The sequence below is a fragment of the Strigops habroptila genome, chromosome 20, assembly GCF_004027225.2.
Source record: "Strigops habroptila isolate Jane chromosome 20, bStrHab1.2.pri, whole genome shotgun sequence".
Taxonomy (NCBI): Eukaryota; Metazoa; Chordata; class Aves; order Psittaciformes; family Psittacidae; genus Strigops; species Strigops habroptila.
In genome coordinates, this window is record NC_044296.2 from 723832 (window position 1) to 740257 (window position 16426).

The 16426-nt window shown below is 48.8% G+C and overlaps 1 protein-coding gene across 3 annotated transcripts in view; it reads right to left on the bottom strand.

Moving 5' to 3' along the window:
• Positions 1-1244: 1244 nt before the first annotated feature.
• Positions 1245-16426, bottom strand: part of CRTC1 (CREB regulated transcription coactivator 1) — a 47491-nt gene continuing 32309 nt past the window's right edge. Inside the window, exons 11-14 of one of the 3 annotated variants that reach the window (XM_030509710.1) lie at positions 15205-15306; positions 10256-10342; positions 9244-9424; positions 1245-8516 (exon numbers count right to left, since the gene is read on the bottom strand). In XM_030509710.1, the coding sequence (XP_030365570.1) occupies positions 8305-8516; positions 9244-9424; positions 10256-10342; positions 15205-15306 (582 nt within the window). In that variant the 3' untranslated portion in view covers positions 1245-8304. The remainder of the gene's footprint in view (positions 8517-9243; positions 9425-10255; positions 10343-15204; positions 15307-16426) is intronic. The other 2 variants (XM_030509711.1, XM_030509713.1) reach the window with 2 other exon arrangements.

Genomic DNA, 16426 nt, shown 5'->3' on the forward strand with positions numbered 1-16426 from the left:
AGTTGAACTTTTATTACATTTCATTTACAAATAATGCAAAGATACAAAGACAAAAGCCTTCACACAAAAAAAAGATTGAAAAGAATGTACATTTAGTTGAGCTGCTTTTTCACATCATGTCTCAGATTGCAAACACTTAAAGCCAACTTCAGTTTCCACTTTACCTAGAGAAAAACACAATAAATAGAACCTTCCTGTCGCAGCAACAACTGTTGCAGCGTTCCTGTGCCACCAATGCTGTAGCTGAGGATTGCATATATCAGTGAGAGAACCCACAACTTCTCGGAATAGAAAAGGTTCAGCTTGCAAAGAACAGCAATTTGTCCTGTCTCTGACGACACATGAACCGGTTCTGCCAAGCCCCATGAACTGCACAAGGTTGGGTTTAGCTGCCGGTCTGTGAGAGGAGCTGCCAGAGCAGCTCTGTGGGGCTTGAGTAACATCAAACTCGCCCTCTGTGAGCACGGACACGTTTAACTCCCACTGCTCCAGGGAATCCTTCCACAGACGGGGCTCCGGCACGGTCAGGAGCATCTGGAAGGTCTAATCCCTCCCCAGAATAAAACCTCAAGGTCTCCTCTCTCAGGTAAGAGCTGACTGAAACACCCTGTTGGCATCACTGCGCTGGATGGTGCTGACCCAACACCGGTCGCTATCTTTATTCACTCAGTTCTCTTCCAACTGTGACGATGCTCATGCCAGGAATATTCAGGAATGTTCGGGATGCAGTGAGGAAAGGATGGCTGGTTTAAGCAAGCCCGGTGCCCCCGTGATGTTTCACCCCATAAATATCATCACCTAACTTTTATATTCGTCTACTCTGCGAGGCCAGAAGCTTCACCCGTGTGTCTTCCCTACATTTAATGTCTCACAAATCCCAAACTGAGCCAAGCTTAATCCTTCCCTGTCAAATGGGGGCTTGTGCCACTGCTCACGAGTGAGGCCACTTGCGCACTGCTCACTCTTCCCAACAAAGAGCAGACAGATTGTGTCGCGTTAAAAAGATCGCCCTTTGTACAACGGAATTCAACTCAGTTGCTGCAAGTTTAAGCCTGTAAAATTCCAGAAGGGAATACAGACAGCGCCACTACTCCTATTGCAGAAACACAGCCTTAGAGGAGATGTACAAACAGAGACCTTTCATCCCTTCTCTTCTAAACCACGGTAGGAAACAGTTGGACTGACCAACCCCTCGGAGCGGTACGAACACCCCGGAGCAGAGACACGGGAGGGCCACAGCCTGGAGCTGCCTCCCCGGACACCCCTTTGGAGTTCGCTCTTAAAGGGATCCAGCTCCGACCATCACCGTGTCCAAGCCCTGCCCTGCACACACGGAGTTCATCCAGCCCTCACAAGCACAAACCTCACCCAACGCTCCCCTTCACCGTTCCTCAGTCACACCAATTTAAGCGTATTGAGAGGGAAAAGCTCCTGTTGCACATGGAAGGGAAGAGCTGACGGGTGGATGAACCCACACAGGTCTTGGACTGATCCCCCCAGCTCCGAGGCCCCCCAGGCAGCGAGTGGCTCCGCTCTGGGACAGCCCGGCAGGGTTCAGTGCTCCACAATGGGAAAAGCGGGATCCCAACGGGCTCCATTCAGGACAAGTGCTGTGGGAGCCTTCACGGCCTCTGGCTCCCAAGACTTCTCCAACACAAGCACCAACTATTGCAGCTTTGTCTCATCCTGAGACACACGGGAGCTGAGCGCCACCTCCTCTCTGTGTTAAGTGTTCATACGAGGCTCAAATCCAGCTTGCACTGGAGGAAGGTGAATTCCAAGACAAGAGCAGGGAGGGCTGAGGGCGGCTGCTGCATCCTCAGTTCTGTTTATCCCAATGTATTTATTGAAGGATTCCCTAAAGCCTAAGGAAAGCGGGAGGCGAGATGAGGGTGAGATCAGAGCCCCCCCAAGCTCTCGGGGTTCAGAAAACATCAAGCAGAAGAAGAATCTAACACTGTGAGACAGTAACTGTCACGCACCAGCAGGTTCAACACCCGCCGGTGTCAGCTTCATCTGACCCATCCACCACACACAACGAATTCAAACACTATGAAACAAAGACTTGATCCAACACACATTAAAACCCAACAGTTTTAAGACCGACAGAAGCCGCGTGAACATGGACATGCCAACGTGCCCTGTTGTTAACCTCGATGAAGCTCCTCCTGGGAGGTTTCTGCCTCCAATGGTAGCTCAGGGTTTCTGCTGCAGGTAAAGCAAAGCTCAAGCTCAGGTCTAGACTAACCCAAAAGCTGTCATTGATATTAAAACACAACTTACTGAGGAGGAGGAACCCCTATGGCAGCTCGGGAACGCCGTCCCTTCTGTGCACAGAGCTGCCAGTCTGCAGCGATGGGAAAGGGGTGACTACTGCTGCCATTGAGCAGACCAACGGCTCAACTTCCTATTTGTACCTTTGAGCTCAATCAAACGAGACTGGAACCAGTGATAAATTGAACATCAACCTGTCCACGCTCCAGAACAAGCCACGTTAACGTGTGCCTGTAGATCCCGGCTTCCAAAAGCCTGGAGAGAGGAGGACGGCAGGAAAACGTGACTGATGATCGCTCTTGCCTGTACACACCAGCAGCCACCACAGGGAAACACTGCCTGCAAAGGCAGAAGCAATGAAGGACGTGTGGGTCTCTTGCCATGTGGGTTTTCTGTCCCAAATTGCATCACCTTAAAGCTGGACCAAGCACTGAACTGAAACACAACCAACAGAACAAGACCCTCGTACCCAGCGAACACCAACACCGACCACGGCGAGCCTCCAGCAAGCAGATAACATACAGCAGATACTCAATGCACAGCGTGTGCTCCATGCTCCTGTCACTACTTAAGGGCAATATGTAAAGTGAAAAGAACCAAGATAAACCAAACCAAATGCTGTTTAGGCATTTCCCTGCCTCCCATTTAGTTATAACCTTGAAGCAACAGGTCAAGCTGGTTTTGAGGAGACAGCCAGGGTCAGGATGAGTGGGGAAAAGCTGCCACCACAATGGCACCACCTTCTCCAGCCTCCCCCAGCCACGTGGACCCTTGGACCACACTGATGTGCAAAGCACGTCACCACCACGCTGCTCCCCAAAACACCTTCAAAACTGAGCAGTGACGGAGCTGCGGCTGCTCCGGGGACACAAACCACTGGGGACAAGCAGGACCCCCACGCCGGGGACACTTCCCTGCCACGGGCCTCACTGGCCAAGCTGCATCGGCACAGAAAATGGGGGCAGGCCCCTGCTCTTGCTCTGTTCTCCTTGGTCTCATTACCTGTGCTCAGACAGAACCGAAGCGGAAACCCTGGAGCAGCTCCAGAGCAGCGGGATCTACAGAACATCAGCGCTGCCCAGTTCAGGCAACCTCAGAACCACAGAATCATGGAAGAGTCTGAGTTTAGATCCTGCGAGAAGAGACCTGCAGGGCTGGGCCAAGGAACGACCCTCTCGAGGGTCTCCAGAAGGACTCAGGGCATGTACAGGCGGGTGGGGAGGCTCAGACGCAGGGCTCCAGCCTCGCTACGCAGTTACCAGCGTCGCCTCCTCACCTGAGGCTCAAATCACTTCTCACCCCTTGCTACGTGGAGTTGCTCCAGCACACAGCTGCCTTTTCTTGCTGTACACATCCTCTACGCTAAGGAGTTGCTTCCCTTGACGCCTTCTACAACGCAGTCAAGTCACTGAAGAAAACAGCCAACGTTATTTTACCCCTTTAGGCCTTTATTTTGATAAAATTGGTCAAGCCCACATAAGGCGAGATACACCACAGTCAAAACCACCCCCCGCCCCCCAATAGTAAAATAAATAACACAAATGAGTACGTAATGTAGTGTTTTGGTTTGCAGTATAGAAATTCCACACAATGATTCTGTTTAAAAAGGTAAAAATGATTTATAATACACAGTTAGAATGTCATGGTGCCCGCATAGAAAACCGACATGCAATCCATGCCTACACTGCGCCGTAGAAATAAGATGCAACTAAAAATACAAAGAACAGGAACAACTACAAATTGATTCTGTCTTTTTTTTAAAGGGCTTTTGTGGGTTGGTTTGTTTGTTTTTTTTACAAAGGACACAGAACAAACGCTACCTGCGCTTTCACATTGCCATCACAGTGACGGGGGGGCCGCTTCGCAGAGGAATAAACGCTGTTGGAATCCCGAAATCCCAACGGGACGGGAGCTTCCCGCTTCCTTCATGCACAGAGGGGGTTTCCAGGGGCAGCGTCGTGCTCATGCCGGGAGGGACCTCCAGCCTCAAGTGGTGTTTCTACAGAAATCCAAGCTTTTACCAAACGAGCACAGTCCAGAGCTTGGTTTTGAGGGAAGTTTAAAGGATTCTCTAAGTTTTGGGATGCTGATTTTAGGCAAACTCGGAGGGCAGCTCCTTCTCTAGCTGCAGGTTCGCCCACGAGCATCGTTCTGGCTTCACCCCCGGGCCTCAGGCACACTTCTTTTTATTTAGAAAAACAAAAATCAATTCAATTCAAAATAAGGTCATAAAACGTACAAAGAATGAACAATTTCTTCTTTCTGGAAAGCTTTTCCCCTCTTGAAAAGGAAACCCCCAGCTCTGTGAGCAGGGGCTGCAGGGCCGGCGCTCGCTGCCATGCAGGAGCCGTAGCGAGCCGGCGCCAAGCGCGGCACAACCGTATGTACGCGGGCAGAGCCCCCTGCAAGCAGCACAAGCTCGGCTTTCCACTTGGGAATCACAGTATTTGATGCACTGAAGGTTTATTCCTGTTATTTCCCCATTGTATTGGCAAATGCAACAGTCTAGCTTGGGAGCTTTGTAATATATATTTCTATCTCTAGCTATAAAAACACGTGTTGGGAGGGGGCAGGGTTCACTCAGCAGGTAAGTTTGGACAGCAACCCTTTGAGACACCAGACAGCTTCAACGTCACTTAACTCAAAAAGTTATAAATACTACTCCTTTTTATATATATCTATTTCTTTTTTGCTAAGTGATCTTTCTGTTTCTGCTCTCCTCCATCACGGGACGGGAAGGGGCAGCCATTCCCCACGGCTCCACCTGCACAATGAAAATGGAACCAGAGCTCTTAAGTTTTCCAAACCAAATCAGATTACTTGTTCCAAAAGCACCGGGATTCACTCCACGCTTTCACAGCCACAAGGTGCCACAACCTCATAGATCAGCTTTGCTTTAAAACCAGCCTTGTGTGTACACACATTGGAAAATGGACATTTTAATGGGCGAGGGAGAGAAAAACTCCTCTCGAAGTGCAGCTCCTCCACGATGCCGTCTGGAACCTGGCTTTTGGGGAGGCAAAACCCAAGAGGTGTTGAAGTAACTGCGCTGGTTCTCAAAGGGTTGGTCCTAGCAGGCCTGTGCCTGCTCCGAGGTGGAGCACACTTCCCATGGCTCAGCCCGTCCCGCTCCCAGCGCCCTTCGCCCCTTGCAGAAGGAACAAAACCTGGATTTCTCTCAACTCGATGGTCCCTAATTTTGACAGTTGCATCCAGACGTGTTATTTTTTAAATTAAGGCCATTTTAAATGTCTACTTACAAGTCTAATAAACAAGATCTCTTATGTACACGCGTAGTTTACAAACCAATGAGAAGGTAGCGTTTAGCAACAGCTCCCTGTAAAAGTCTCCAGTGAGGAATCTCGTCTCCTACTTGGATGCTTCATTCTGAAGTGACTCTGGGTTTCAAAATAAAAACACAAACAGATCACAAACGAGCATTTCCATGCAGGAGAGTCATCGGAACGCGAGCGCAACACGGGAACGCCGCCGAGGAGCGACGGGAACTGCGGGAAGCGGATCCAACTCACGCTGCACCTTCGGCTGTTCCACAGCCGAGGACTCCGAGTCACCCGTGCCCAAATTATCCTGGTCTTTTAGGGGATCCTCCTGTTCAAAGCTACCTTTTTGTTTCTCCTCCTTAAATTAAGAAAGCATTAGCAATCTGAAATAAGCAGACACCAGGAGTTAACATGTACTACCGGGCTTAAATCCTGACATAACAACCCCAAACGTTTTCAACAGAGATGCAGGAAAACCTTCCAGGCGGGTGGGAAGGAACAGAAGAGACACACGTAAGGAAAGAGCTCGAAAGGAAAAAAACAACATCTTTTTTTTAGTGCAAATGGTCAACTAATGGCACGGACGTGAGCAAACACGCACCCAGGTTAGACCCCGACAGCGCCTCTGCTCAGAGCCTTTGCCTGGCGCTCAGGACAGGCTCCCACCCATTTCTGGAAGCACACAGAAACCCAATATAACTCATTAGGAGCAGCCCAGCTCCTCCGCAGACCTTCACCACTGCTCACTGACAACAGCGAGGAGACCCCTGCTCGAGGGGAAGGGGACGGGTGGGAGAGCTGAGGGGACGGGTCTTGCTTACAAGAACAGACACGGCTTTGGACCAAAAAGCAAATCCAGCTGCTGCAGACCCCGAGCGGGTGCGGAACTACCGCGCCAGGGGAGAACCAACAACCCACAGCTCGTCTGGAGAGGGAAACTCATCCAGCCCTTCTCTTTGGGGTGTATGCAACCCAAACGGCTGAGGGTGTTGGCCCCGTCCTGTGCAGGAGAGCCGTGCTCTAGCAGGTATCCCCTCACCTCATGGGCAGAGCGTTAGATGCCACGTGAGCTTTAATTTGTTAGTTAGACTCAAAATAACATTAATCCCTCACTTCTGTAAAGAGGAGGGCCCTGTGCCTGCAGATTCTGGCACTGCACAGGACACAGCGTAACCAAGCCAATGCTTCCACAGGCCCCTGGCAATCAGCATTGAGCCCACTGGACTCCTCATGAGTCTTTAAAGGTGTTTTTCAAAGTGGGAACAAGACCTGGGACTCGCCACCAATTCACCCCCAACACCAAGGTGACAGCCCTGATGCAGAGTCCAGGGGTGGGTTGGGGTTGGGGTTCTCCCTCTGTCGCTCACCGGCCCCTGACACTGCAGCCCAGAGGATGAACAAGGACCAACAGAAATAATCCGTTATGAACTCGACAGACCCTCCACCTGCTCGAGGACACAGCACTGCGGAGCAAGCCAGTTCTTCCCCAGGGTGAGAGAAGGAATAGCTAGGTTCCTGCCACCCTGTTTTGACTATATAAAAGGAAAACATCCAGCCTTGCCGTAGGCTTCCTTACTTCTGCTCAACATCTGTTTAAAATTCCAGTTAGTTAAAAATACCTATATATATAATATATATAATATATTTCTGGAATAAAAACACAAAAAGATGGACTGTACAAGGATGCTGTAGAGTGCTTCAGTTGGCTGTATGTAGTTTAGCTACTTTCCTACTATCCAAATACTTAAATAAAAAAAACCCAAAACAAACAAAAAAGATCATAAATAATGATAACAGAATAAGTAATGAATAAGAATAAAAAATAAACCATAAGAAATAGTCGTGATTTGAGCCAGGCATTGCTACAGAAATGCCCTTCCTGTTGCCCAGGAATCTCTCACAAAGTAACATTAGGAACATGCTCTGCAAGTTAGTCTCCTAGATTCTTTTAGCTGCTTTAAAATGTTCTGATCCTTCCTCCATGCTGATCAAGTAACGAATTATAGTACTTTTGTGTGTGCTCAGAAATGCTCCTTATATATGTATACATATATATAAATATATATATTACATATATATCAAAAAAAAAAGCTTTGAAAATAGTGTTTTCAGTTGCCTGGTGAGCGGCAAACGGCCGTGGGGCTGCCGGGCTCGGTCCTGCTCGGGGCGTGAGGACAGGAGGAGGGTGACAGCCAGGGACCAACCTGCACCCGTGGGCGGCCTGGCCACGAGGGGAGAAACGTCTCACTCGACCAAGCGGGTGGCACAAAGCGGAGCCAAACCCCCTGCAGCTCCCCCGGGATCAGCGTGGGGAGAGGGAGGGGGCGCACAGCGGCGCTTCTCCCCCTCCCAACAGCTTGGTACGTTAGAAGGAATCTCTTTACCCTTGGCTCTGAGCCTTCCTCGCCTGCCCCCAACTGCCCCTTTTCTAGTGCAAAGGATAAATGGACAACATAACGCTGGAGCTTTGGTGGGGGAAAGGGTGGGGCTCTGGAGAGGAAACTGCTGATGGAAACTCCTTACTCATTCACAGCAATGAGCGGGTAAGGGGTGAAATACGGCGCGACAGGGAGTAGGGGTCTGCAGCGCTGCAAGCTTAGAACGACAAGCTTTACTCATTGTACATGTTGTACAGGACAGAGCTGCTGCTCTCAGCAGCTCCTGTTCCCACACGACTGACCCGCTGGCCTCTCCAGTTCGGCTGGGCTCCAGGAACAAGCGTCATTCCCACGCTCCTGGTGTCCGCGCTTCACAGCCGGTCCATCCTGAACGTGTCCTCTGTGGCGGGGTCGGTGAGGACCATGTCTGGGTCATTCAGCATGTGCAGTCCATCCAAGGTTAAAGGGTCAATTTTGAGTTCATCCAGAGGGAACTGGGAATCCGTGTCAAAGCTGACGTCTCCCACTCCTGCCAACGAGCTGGTCAGTTCTTTTGATAAGCTGGGAGGGGATTCTCCTGTCACTGCAGGGAAGAGGAAGAGAAAGGTGTTAGCAGGACTTAGCAAACACACACTGGCCAGGCAGAGGAGTCATAAAGCAGCTTGCAGCAATTCTGGAGTAATTTATCAAACTCAAGGCTGCAGTTCAGACCAGAAACAGCTCTCCTCATTGCCAGCCAGATGGAGCACAGGTTGGCCAGAGCAGCTCGGAACCCCTGTAACTACTTAACACAAAGCCAAATCCCTGTACGTATATTCGTGGGCCACAACACGGTGTCACTTGAGTCTCTTTCCTCCCCGTTAGGTTTAAGAGGAATAACCTTAATTGACATGATTCTAACCAGCAAGAGGCTGCAATCTGGGCTGCAGAGCAGTTTTCTCAGTGGGCTGTGCAGAAACTGTTTCCAAACGTCCAACGGTGACCGGATCTGCTCCCATATGTGCCACTGACAAACCCTCTGCTGGCGTGCAGCCGGAGCAGCACAGGGAGAAGTTTGGCTTTCCCAGCTTCTCCCTCACTGTGGTGGAGGAGCCAGTAAATTAAGAGGCAGGGAATGTCTGTAGGACAATGATCCCTGGCTGCAGGGATCAAACATGAGCCACCTGGCACTCGGGGAATAGCCAGACCGGTAACACAAGGTGAAACAACCTTCAAAGGCACCAACACCCTTTTGCTTTCTTGGCTTGAAGCAAGAAGAGAAGCACCAGCGCTGGGTGCTTTAGATGTCAGTAAGGCTGTGATTTCCCTACCTGTAAGAATGATGTTGGGGATGTTTCCATGGCTGGAGTAATTGAGCTGCTGCGAGTCCTGCAGGCTGCCGTGGCTGCCGGTGAGCCCCATCATAGCTGCTTGGGAGTAGTTGAGGGTGGAGCAGGGGCTATACAGGCTGTTGGAACTAATGGCGTTTTCGATCATATTAAACTGTTCAAGCTGAAGACCAATGCACAAAGGAATTATTACTTGTAACCAGCAAGAAATACAACAAAACAACATACAAAGCTCAAGAAAGGGAAGTAACATTGAAAGAGGCAGGCAAACAAATTCATCTTTAGGTTTCCTTCATCAAAATATGGTCTATTGTCACTGAACTTTCCAGAGTACTGGAAATTTACTGCCAAATTCAGAGTGCAGGGGAATGAGGAGAGGGTGGATGCAAAAACAAAACTGTTGCTTTTGATATTGGAAGAACAAAAGAAAAGGTAGCTTGAAAACAAAGGAAAAAACCCAGAATTCATGCTCCTAACTCAGGTATCTGCCCATCAAGTGCTGCCTCTCAGAGGTCAACTTGTTTCTTCCTGCTAAGAGATTTCAGAGTTGAATGAATCAAGGCACTGGTCAACCAAATGATTGGAGGCATGAGGCTGTGTGCTCGGTTTTGGCACCAGGCACAAGTTGTTTGCCAAATTCAGGAGTAAATATTGTTACCACCTACAAGTGAATCCTTCCCAAATGCAACTATGGCCAAAAAACGTGGCTTTTTTTTTTCAGATTTATTTTCATTATTTTTAATCCAATAAACTCGGCAGAACACCCGTAAAAAACACCTGCTATGATGGTGAAGAGGGATGGGGGGAAGCAAAGAGTGTGGGGAGGAAAAGAATGCAACAGAAGGAAAGAAATCCCTGAGTACTGCAAACTAAAAGTAACGCAAGTAGAACTATATGGCCAAAATGTGATTAAAAGAATCAGAAGTTGATCCATATTTATTTTAAGCTGAAAGTGGCCGAAATATAGCTGAAAATCTGAGATGAATTTGCTCACCTGGTGGGATAGGGCATTAGCCTGCCTAGCTGTCATCTGCTGATCATAATAGGAGTCACCAAATACACTCCCCAGAATGGAAGAATGCTGAAAACAAAACAGAGTCTTTATGGTGCAAAACTCCCACAAACAGGCGTCCCCACGGCGTGGCTCGAGCCGTCCGACCGGTTCTGCTCCAAGTCAGTCAGCAGCACCCTGTGTTGTTATAACCACCACTGCCCAGCAGCCCTGGAACAGCCAGAGGTGCCCTCTGACACGCAAACCCTTCCGTGTTACACTTGGTAAAGCACAAAGAAACAGTCAAGGAAACCAAACAAACTTCCTCACGGAGGACACAGAACACAGAAAACTTCGGGTTTATGGAAACAGACGAGTGCGCCAACACGAGGAATTAGAGACATCACTCTAACGTCAGCTTTTGTGTGAATTCCTGGCTTTTTGGGTGCAAGACAAACCCCACACAGAATTCAAGTGCACGTTGGAACACAGCGTGACGCCAAGCTGCTCCCCAGCCCGCTGCCTCTGCAGCCTCATGCTCACAGCTTCACCAAGGAGACAACGTGCTGAACCTGACCACTCGCTTTAAAGTCACTGCACTCCAGCGGCAGCCAGAGCAGTGAAGGAGAAAGGCCAGCAAAGGATGCTGTCAGCGGCTGGAAGGCAGGGATCCCGGGAGGAATTCCTCAGCATTGCTAATTTGACTGTCCCCTCTAGCACTACGAGCATCTATCAGTTATTCTCCATCACAGAATCCCAGGCTGGTTTGGGTTGGAAGGGACCTTAAAGCTCATCCAGTTCCAACCCCCTGCCACGGGCAGGGACACCTTCCACTAGAGCAGGCTGCTCCAAGCCCCTGTGTCCAACCTGGCCTTGAACACTGCCAGGGATGGGGCAGCCACAGCTTCTCTGGGCACCCTGTGCCAGCACCTCAGCACCCTCACAGGGAAGAGCTTCTTCCTTATCTCCAACCTGAACTTCCCCTTTTTCAGTTTGAACCCATCGCCCCTTGTCCTATCGCTACAGTCCCTGATGAAGGTCCCTCTCCAGCATCCTTGTGGGTCCCAATCACAAATCAGAAAGAGAGCACTTCTTACTCAGAGGTGTCCCAAATTCAGATACTCCAACTGAAATCAAAATAATCTACTGACAAAGAGCATCTATAAAAGGTGGTGTCTAAAAAAGACCACTTGCATGGAGAGTTTGTATCTATCTTGACAAAATAAAATCAACACCTTGCACAGCATCTTCCAGCTGCTTTATCTGCATGTGAAGAGAAAGGCTCCAAACTTTCTCCTTAAAAACCTAAGCAGCCTAGGAAATTAAGCAAAAGCCTAAGAAATACCAGAACAGCCAGACCAGCCACCACAGTTAAAGCTGAATGCAGCCAAAGCTACCCAAACCCCCACAGGACAATGTCCACACCAGTGGACATGTAAATTTGAGCAAACATCCCACCTGAAACCTCCTCCCTCCTCCACCAGCAACATATCTCAGTGCAGCAGATTTGCAGGTTGCATGCAAGGAAAAGGATGGAATAAACCCCCCTTGAATTGTTCACAACCTTGTTGTGACTCTCAGGAAAGGAGCAACAATACCTTCTTCCAAAGCAAACCAACCCACCAGAAGAGGGGAAACACGAGCCTCACACACCTCCATGGTGCTGCGGTTCCCAGTTAGCCACTGGCAGAGCCAGAAACAGCAGCAAACTGCCTCCAAGTCTCCATCAGAGATCACTGGCAGCTTCTCAGTAAGAAATGGTTTAACTAGATGAAGCCAGCTCATCCTTAAGGATTGGTTAAAGCCAAGAATAGGGTTTTATGGACAAAAATAAGCTTCTGATTGCCTTTCCTGTGCATTTGTGATCCGTCACAGCTGTGAGCACAGAAAAACGATGATGTCTTTGCAAATTTACACCCCACTCCGTGCCCTCCTTACAAGCAGGTAAAAATGGAAAATGGTTCTAATTGGGACCAGTCTTCCAGTTTACCACCCAGTCCTCAAAGCTGTGGTGGCTGCTCTCTCCCTTGTGTGAGACAGGGCTACCAGGAAGTTACAAACATCACAAGCAAGAGCCACATTAGACCTCAGGAGAGAAAATGCAAAGCGCTACTTACATCAACAAAAAAAGAACCACACTTTTCCTTAAACCACATCGAACCACAGAGTGGTTTGTGTTGGAAGGGACCTTAAAGCTCCTCCAGACGCAACCCCCTGCCATGGGCAGGGACACCTTCCACTAGAGCAGGTTGCTCCAAGCCCCTGTGTCCAACCTGGCCTTGAACACTGCCAGGGATGGGGCAGCCACAGCTTCCTTGCTGTGATCAGCTGTTCAAACAATACATCCTGCTACATGTGCTCCTTCCAAAGAAAACGGAGTCAGAACCTGGGGCAACCTCAAGATGAGGATGAGCCAAGCTGAACTCCATCACAGGAAAACCATCTCTATCTCACGTGGCAGATGTGCCTCCAGAGCTGTGTCTTGGTTTATAATGAACTCCTACCCAATGCGTGCTTCGGGATGTCACGCACTCAACACGAACCAAAGCCAGTCTGGACCAGCACTAGAAACACAATTCTGTTCAAGAGCTCCAAAGAGGATCAAGGGGTTTGTTTTTCCCTGCACTTCACTGAGCATCACTCCCAAACTAAAAAGTCTGAAAAGTAATAAACAAGAGACCAAAATCTCTTTGTGCAAGTCCATGTTAGCAACTCCTACCAAAACACACTCAAGCTCTGGTTTACTCCTCAGCTCTGAAGTACACCGGGTATTACATCTGCAAGCACTAAACCTCCCAGAGGAAATCAACTGGAAATGTCATTACTTCAACACTTCGGAGTCCCGGAATAATTTACTGACAACCCTGTGAAAAACATCTTGCTACCACCAGCTCCTCCAGACACGCTGGGTGAGGTCTGTTTTGTCAACAGTACATCTTCTTGGGTTAATGATGTGGTGACTGCAAGGGAAGGAAACAAACCCCAAATCGCAAACCCCCTATTAATCTAAAAATACATACCATAATATCCAGTATGCAGCCATTCTACTAAACAAAGCAGATTCCAGCTAATTGGAACAGTCTGCTAGGTGTTAGAGAGGAGCAATGTAGCAATAAACAAGGCACTGTCAATGGAAAGCCATGCAAACACAGAGCTGGGAGCTACGAGCAAGCTTTTCAAGCCATGTTTGAACAGGGAGCCCCTGGAGAACACACACACATCGGGGACACGAGAGCCAATCCATCTGGAGATGTGGAGAGATGGGAAATTCACTTGTGGTGAATGAACCGGAGGGGAGAAGAAAATCAAAGCACAGGTTGCTGGTTTTAGAGTGTGTCACTCATCTCACTGACAGGCTCAGAATGGTTTCACCTAAAGTTAATCCAGGAGGAGGAGCGAGTGGGGGACACCCACCCGGTCACACCTCCCTCAATCCACTCTCGCCAGCCAGTGCCACACTGTTCCACGATGGGCATGTTCTGTGCTTGGAACCACTCTGCCTTTCCCCCACAGATCACCCTACAGCTGATGGATCCTGCTGTCTGGGAGCTGCCCCCATCATCTCAACCAACCCAAATTTTTCTCCAAAACTGGGTTTTTAGTTCCCCCATTGCTTCTCTCCAAGCTTCATTTTTGTAACAACCACCACAGGCAGCTCTTGGGTCATCGCTTTTAATTTAGCAAACATGAAGAATTGTGTGGTTGTTTTGAAGAGGCCAATACTGAAGTAAGTGGTATTGATAAACCCTCTTCCTTTCACTAAGAGTTACCATGTCCTGCTGAAAGCAGCTCCTAAGCAGGAGTTGACAGGATAAATTAGAGTCACTCTGTGCTCCACTGGGGAGTGCTGGCTGCGCTTTGGCCTGACCAGTGGCAACAAATCTGTGGACAAAACCAAGAATAATTTATTGAGAAGCCAAGGGGGGAAGAAAATCAACTCAAAAATCAAGAGTGGGTGCACTGCCTGAGAACCTGCAGCAGGAGTGGCAACAGCTCTGCTCTATGGGACAGCCTCGAGCAGCGAGTTTGCTTGTTCCCTCTGGGGCACCCCCAGAACAGCAGAACTCACAGAAGCAGCAGAAGAGAGAGAAGTTAAGGAGCAATTCAGCAGGGGTTAAGAAAATCCAGACTGTCCTGACACTCGGCTCTACTGCTGAGCTTATCAGTGACCTGTCTCTGACTAACGGCAAGGAGAGACAAAGCTTCTGCTTTGGAACCATGAAGGGGCAGCAATTATTTACACAGGATCCTCCTTGCAGCCTTAAACGTTAAATGATGAAACAGAAAATGTATTTTCAGACTCTGTTGTGACGCTCTGGAGGAACCTGCACCTTGTTCCTACAGGTGGGATCTAGGAAAAGGGCAGCCCTATGGAGCTGCTGGAGCAGCATCAGCTTATTTCTGTGCTGAAATGCCCTCGCTCCCTCACAGTGGGGCAGCCCCAAAGACTTGCTCAACTGCCTTGCTGCTGGCAGGTAAAAATTCCCCTTCCACACCCCCCAAAGTGTGACCTGCATATAGGACACGTGGATGTAGAAGAATATACATCCAGAGGGGGAAAAACCAGCTGGCAGGCAAGAGAGCGTGTTCAGATACTCAGTGCCACAGGAGCTACCCTGCTGCAGGAAGCACTTACATTTCCCTGTCTCTCCCCCTGCCTTGTCCATCAGCTCTACCTGGTATTGCTGACTGAAGGGCTCTACCTGGAGGTTCTGTGCACCCCAGAGAAAGAACTGAGTTTAACAGTGTTCAAATTGCAGCTTTGATCAATCAAAAGGCAATTCACCAGCTATTGAAAAACTCTGGAACTGAATGAAACCGCAAACAAGATGAGACATTGGTAATGCATGAGGCACACACAGGTACAGTGAGACAACTATGGGTCAGTCATGGAGAGACTCAACTCAAACAAACACAAGAAGCAAGGCCTGTGGAAGCACAGAGTCCCTTACTTGAGGGGAGCTGCCAGGAGAGAAGCCTTGATTGGAGACAGGAGAGGTGGGAGACTGGTTGGCTGGGGATCCAGCATTACTGCGGTACTGCTGGAGTGAAGCCTACAGAACAACACAGAATTAAAGACCATGGGATTGATGGAAGCTTGGAAAATTATCAACTTTTGGCGTACAGAGCTTGAGGAAGCTGGGAGAAACCATCCTCTGGAGGAGTTCTTGGCTATGTGTGAAGGCAGGATTACTGTGAGCGATGCAGAGGCAGGGTATCAGTGCGGCAGGGCCTGGCTGGAGCAGGGAGTGCTGCTGCACGAGCAGAACTGATGGAGTATTTCCTCCCTGGTCTCAGTTATCCTGGATTTTTAAAAAGGTCCAATCTGGCAGCCAACAATTTAGGGAAAAGCAGCCTTGAAAGCTGGGAATAACTCAAAAATCCTGCCGTTTATTCTCCAATTGAACCTGCTATACCCACACATCCCTGAGCTGTGCTTACACCTCGGGAAGTCCTTCTCCTATTCCTCTGCCTGCTCTCAAAGAGCCTCATCAAGATGGAAGTTACATCCATGCAGAGTGGAATCCTCAAAGCTGCCTTTTACCCCAGGACACGGAGCAGACGTTGTCTGAGAATCCCCACTCCATTCTGCAGGTTTGTATTAGTGACATTTACATGGTTCTCTGTCATTTTGAGGACATATTTACAAAGATTTACCTTTTTTTGGGGTCATAAAGAACCCAGATTTGAACAAATTAATCATCTTCATGGCATTTAAATAGGAAGTTGCAGTAATTAAATCGTAAGTGTAGCTCTTCTCATCACAACTCCTTCAGAAATTAACAGATGATTGAGGAGAACCTGCAATCCAGGAGCTGTAAGCTGTAAGTACTGAAGGAGTACTTCACCAGGAGAACACTGTACTGATGCTTCCTGACACCAAATTCTGTGAAGCTTATGAAAATATGCCTGAACCTTTCTGCTACATGTTGCTACTCACACACTTTAAGCAGTGAGTAACCAAACTACAGCAAAAGGAACTTTGTTATCACTCCACAAAACCTGCACTGAAGTTGTGAGTGAGACCACAGCACAGCTCCAATGGCTTTTTGGATAAACTAGCTTCAAACTTCAGTTTATTTATGAATGATTTCAGTTGCTTGGAAAGATAAGCACAGCACCCTAAAAGTTAAGGGCATAAAGAAGTTTAGGATGAGGAAAGCAACACAGAAA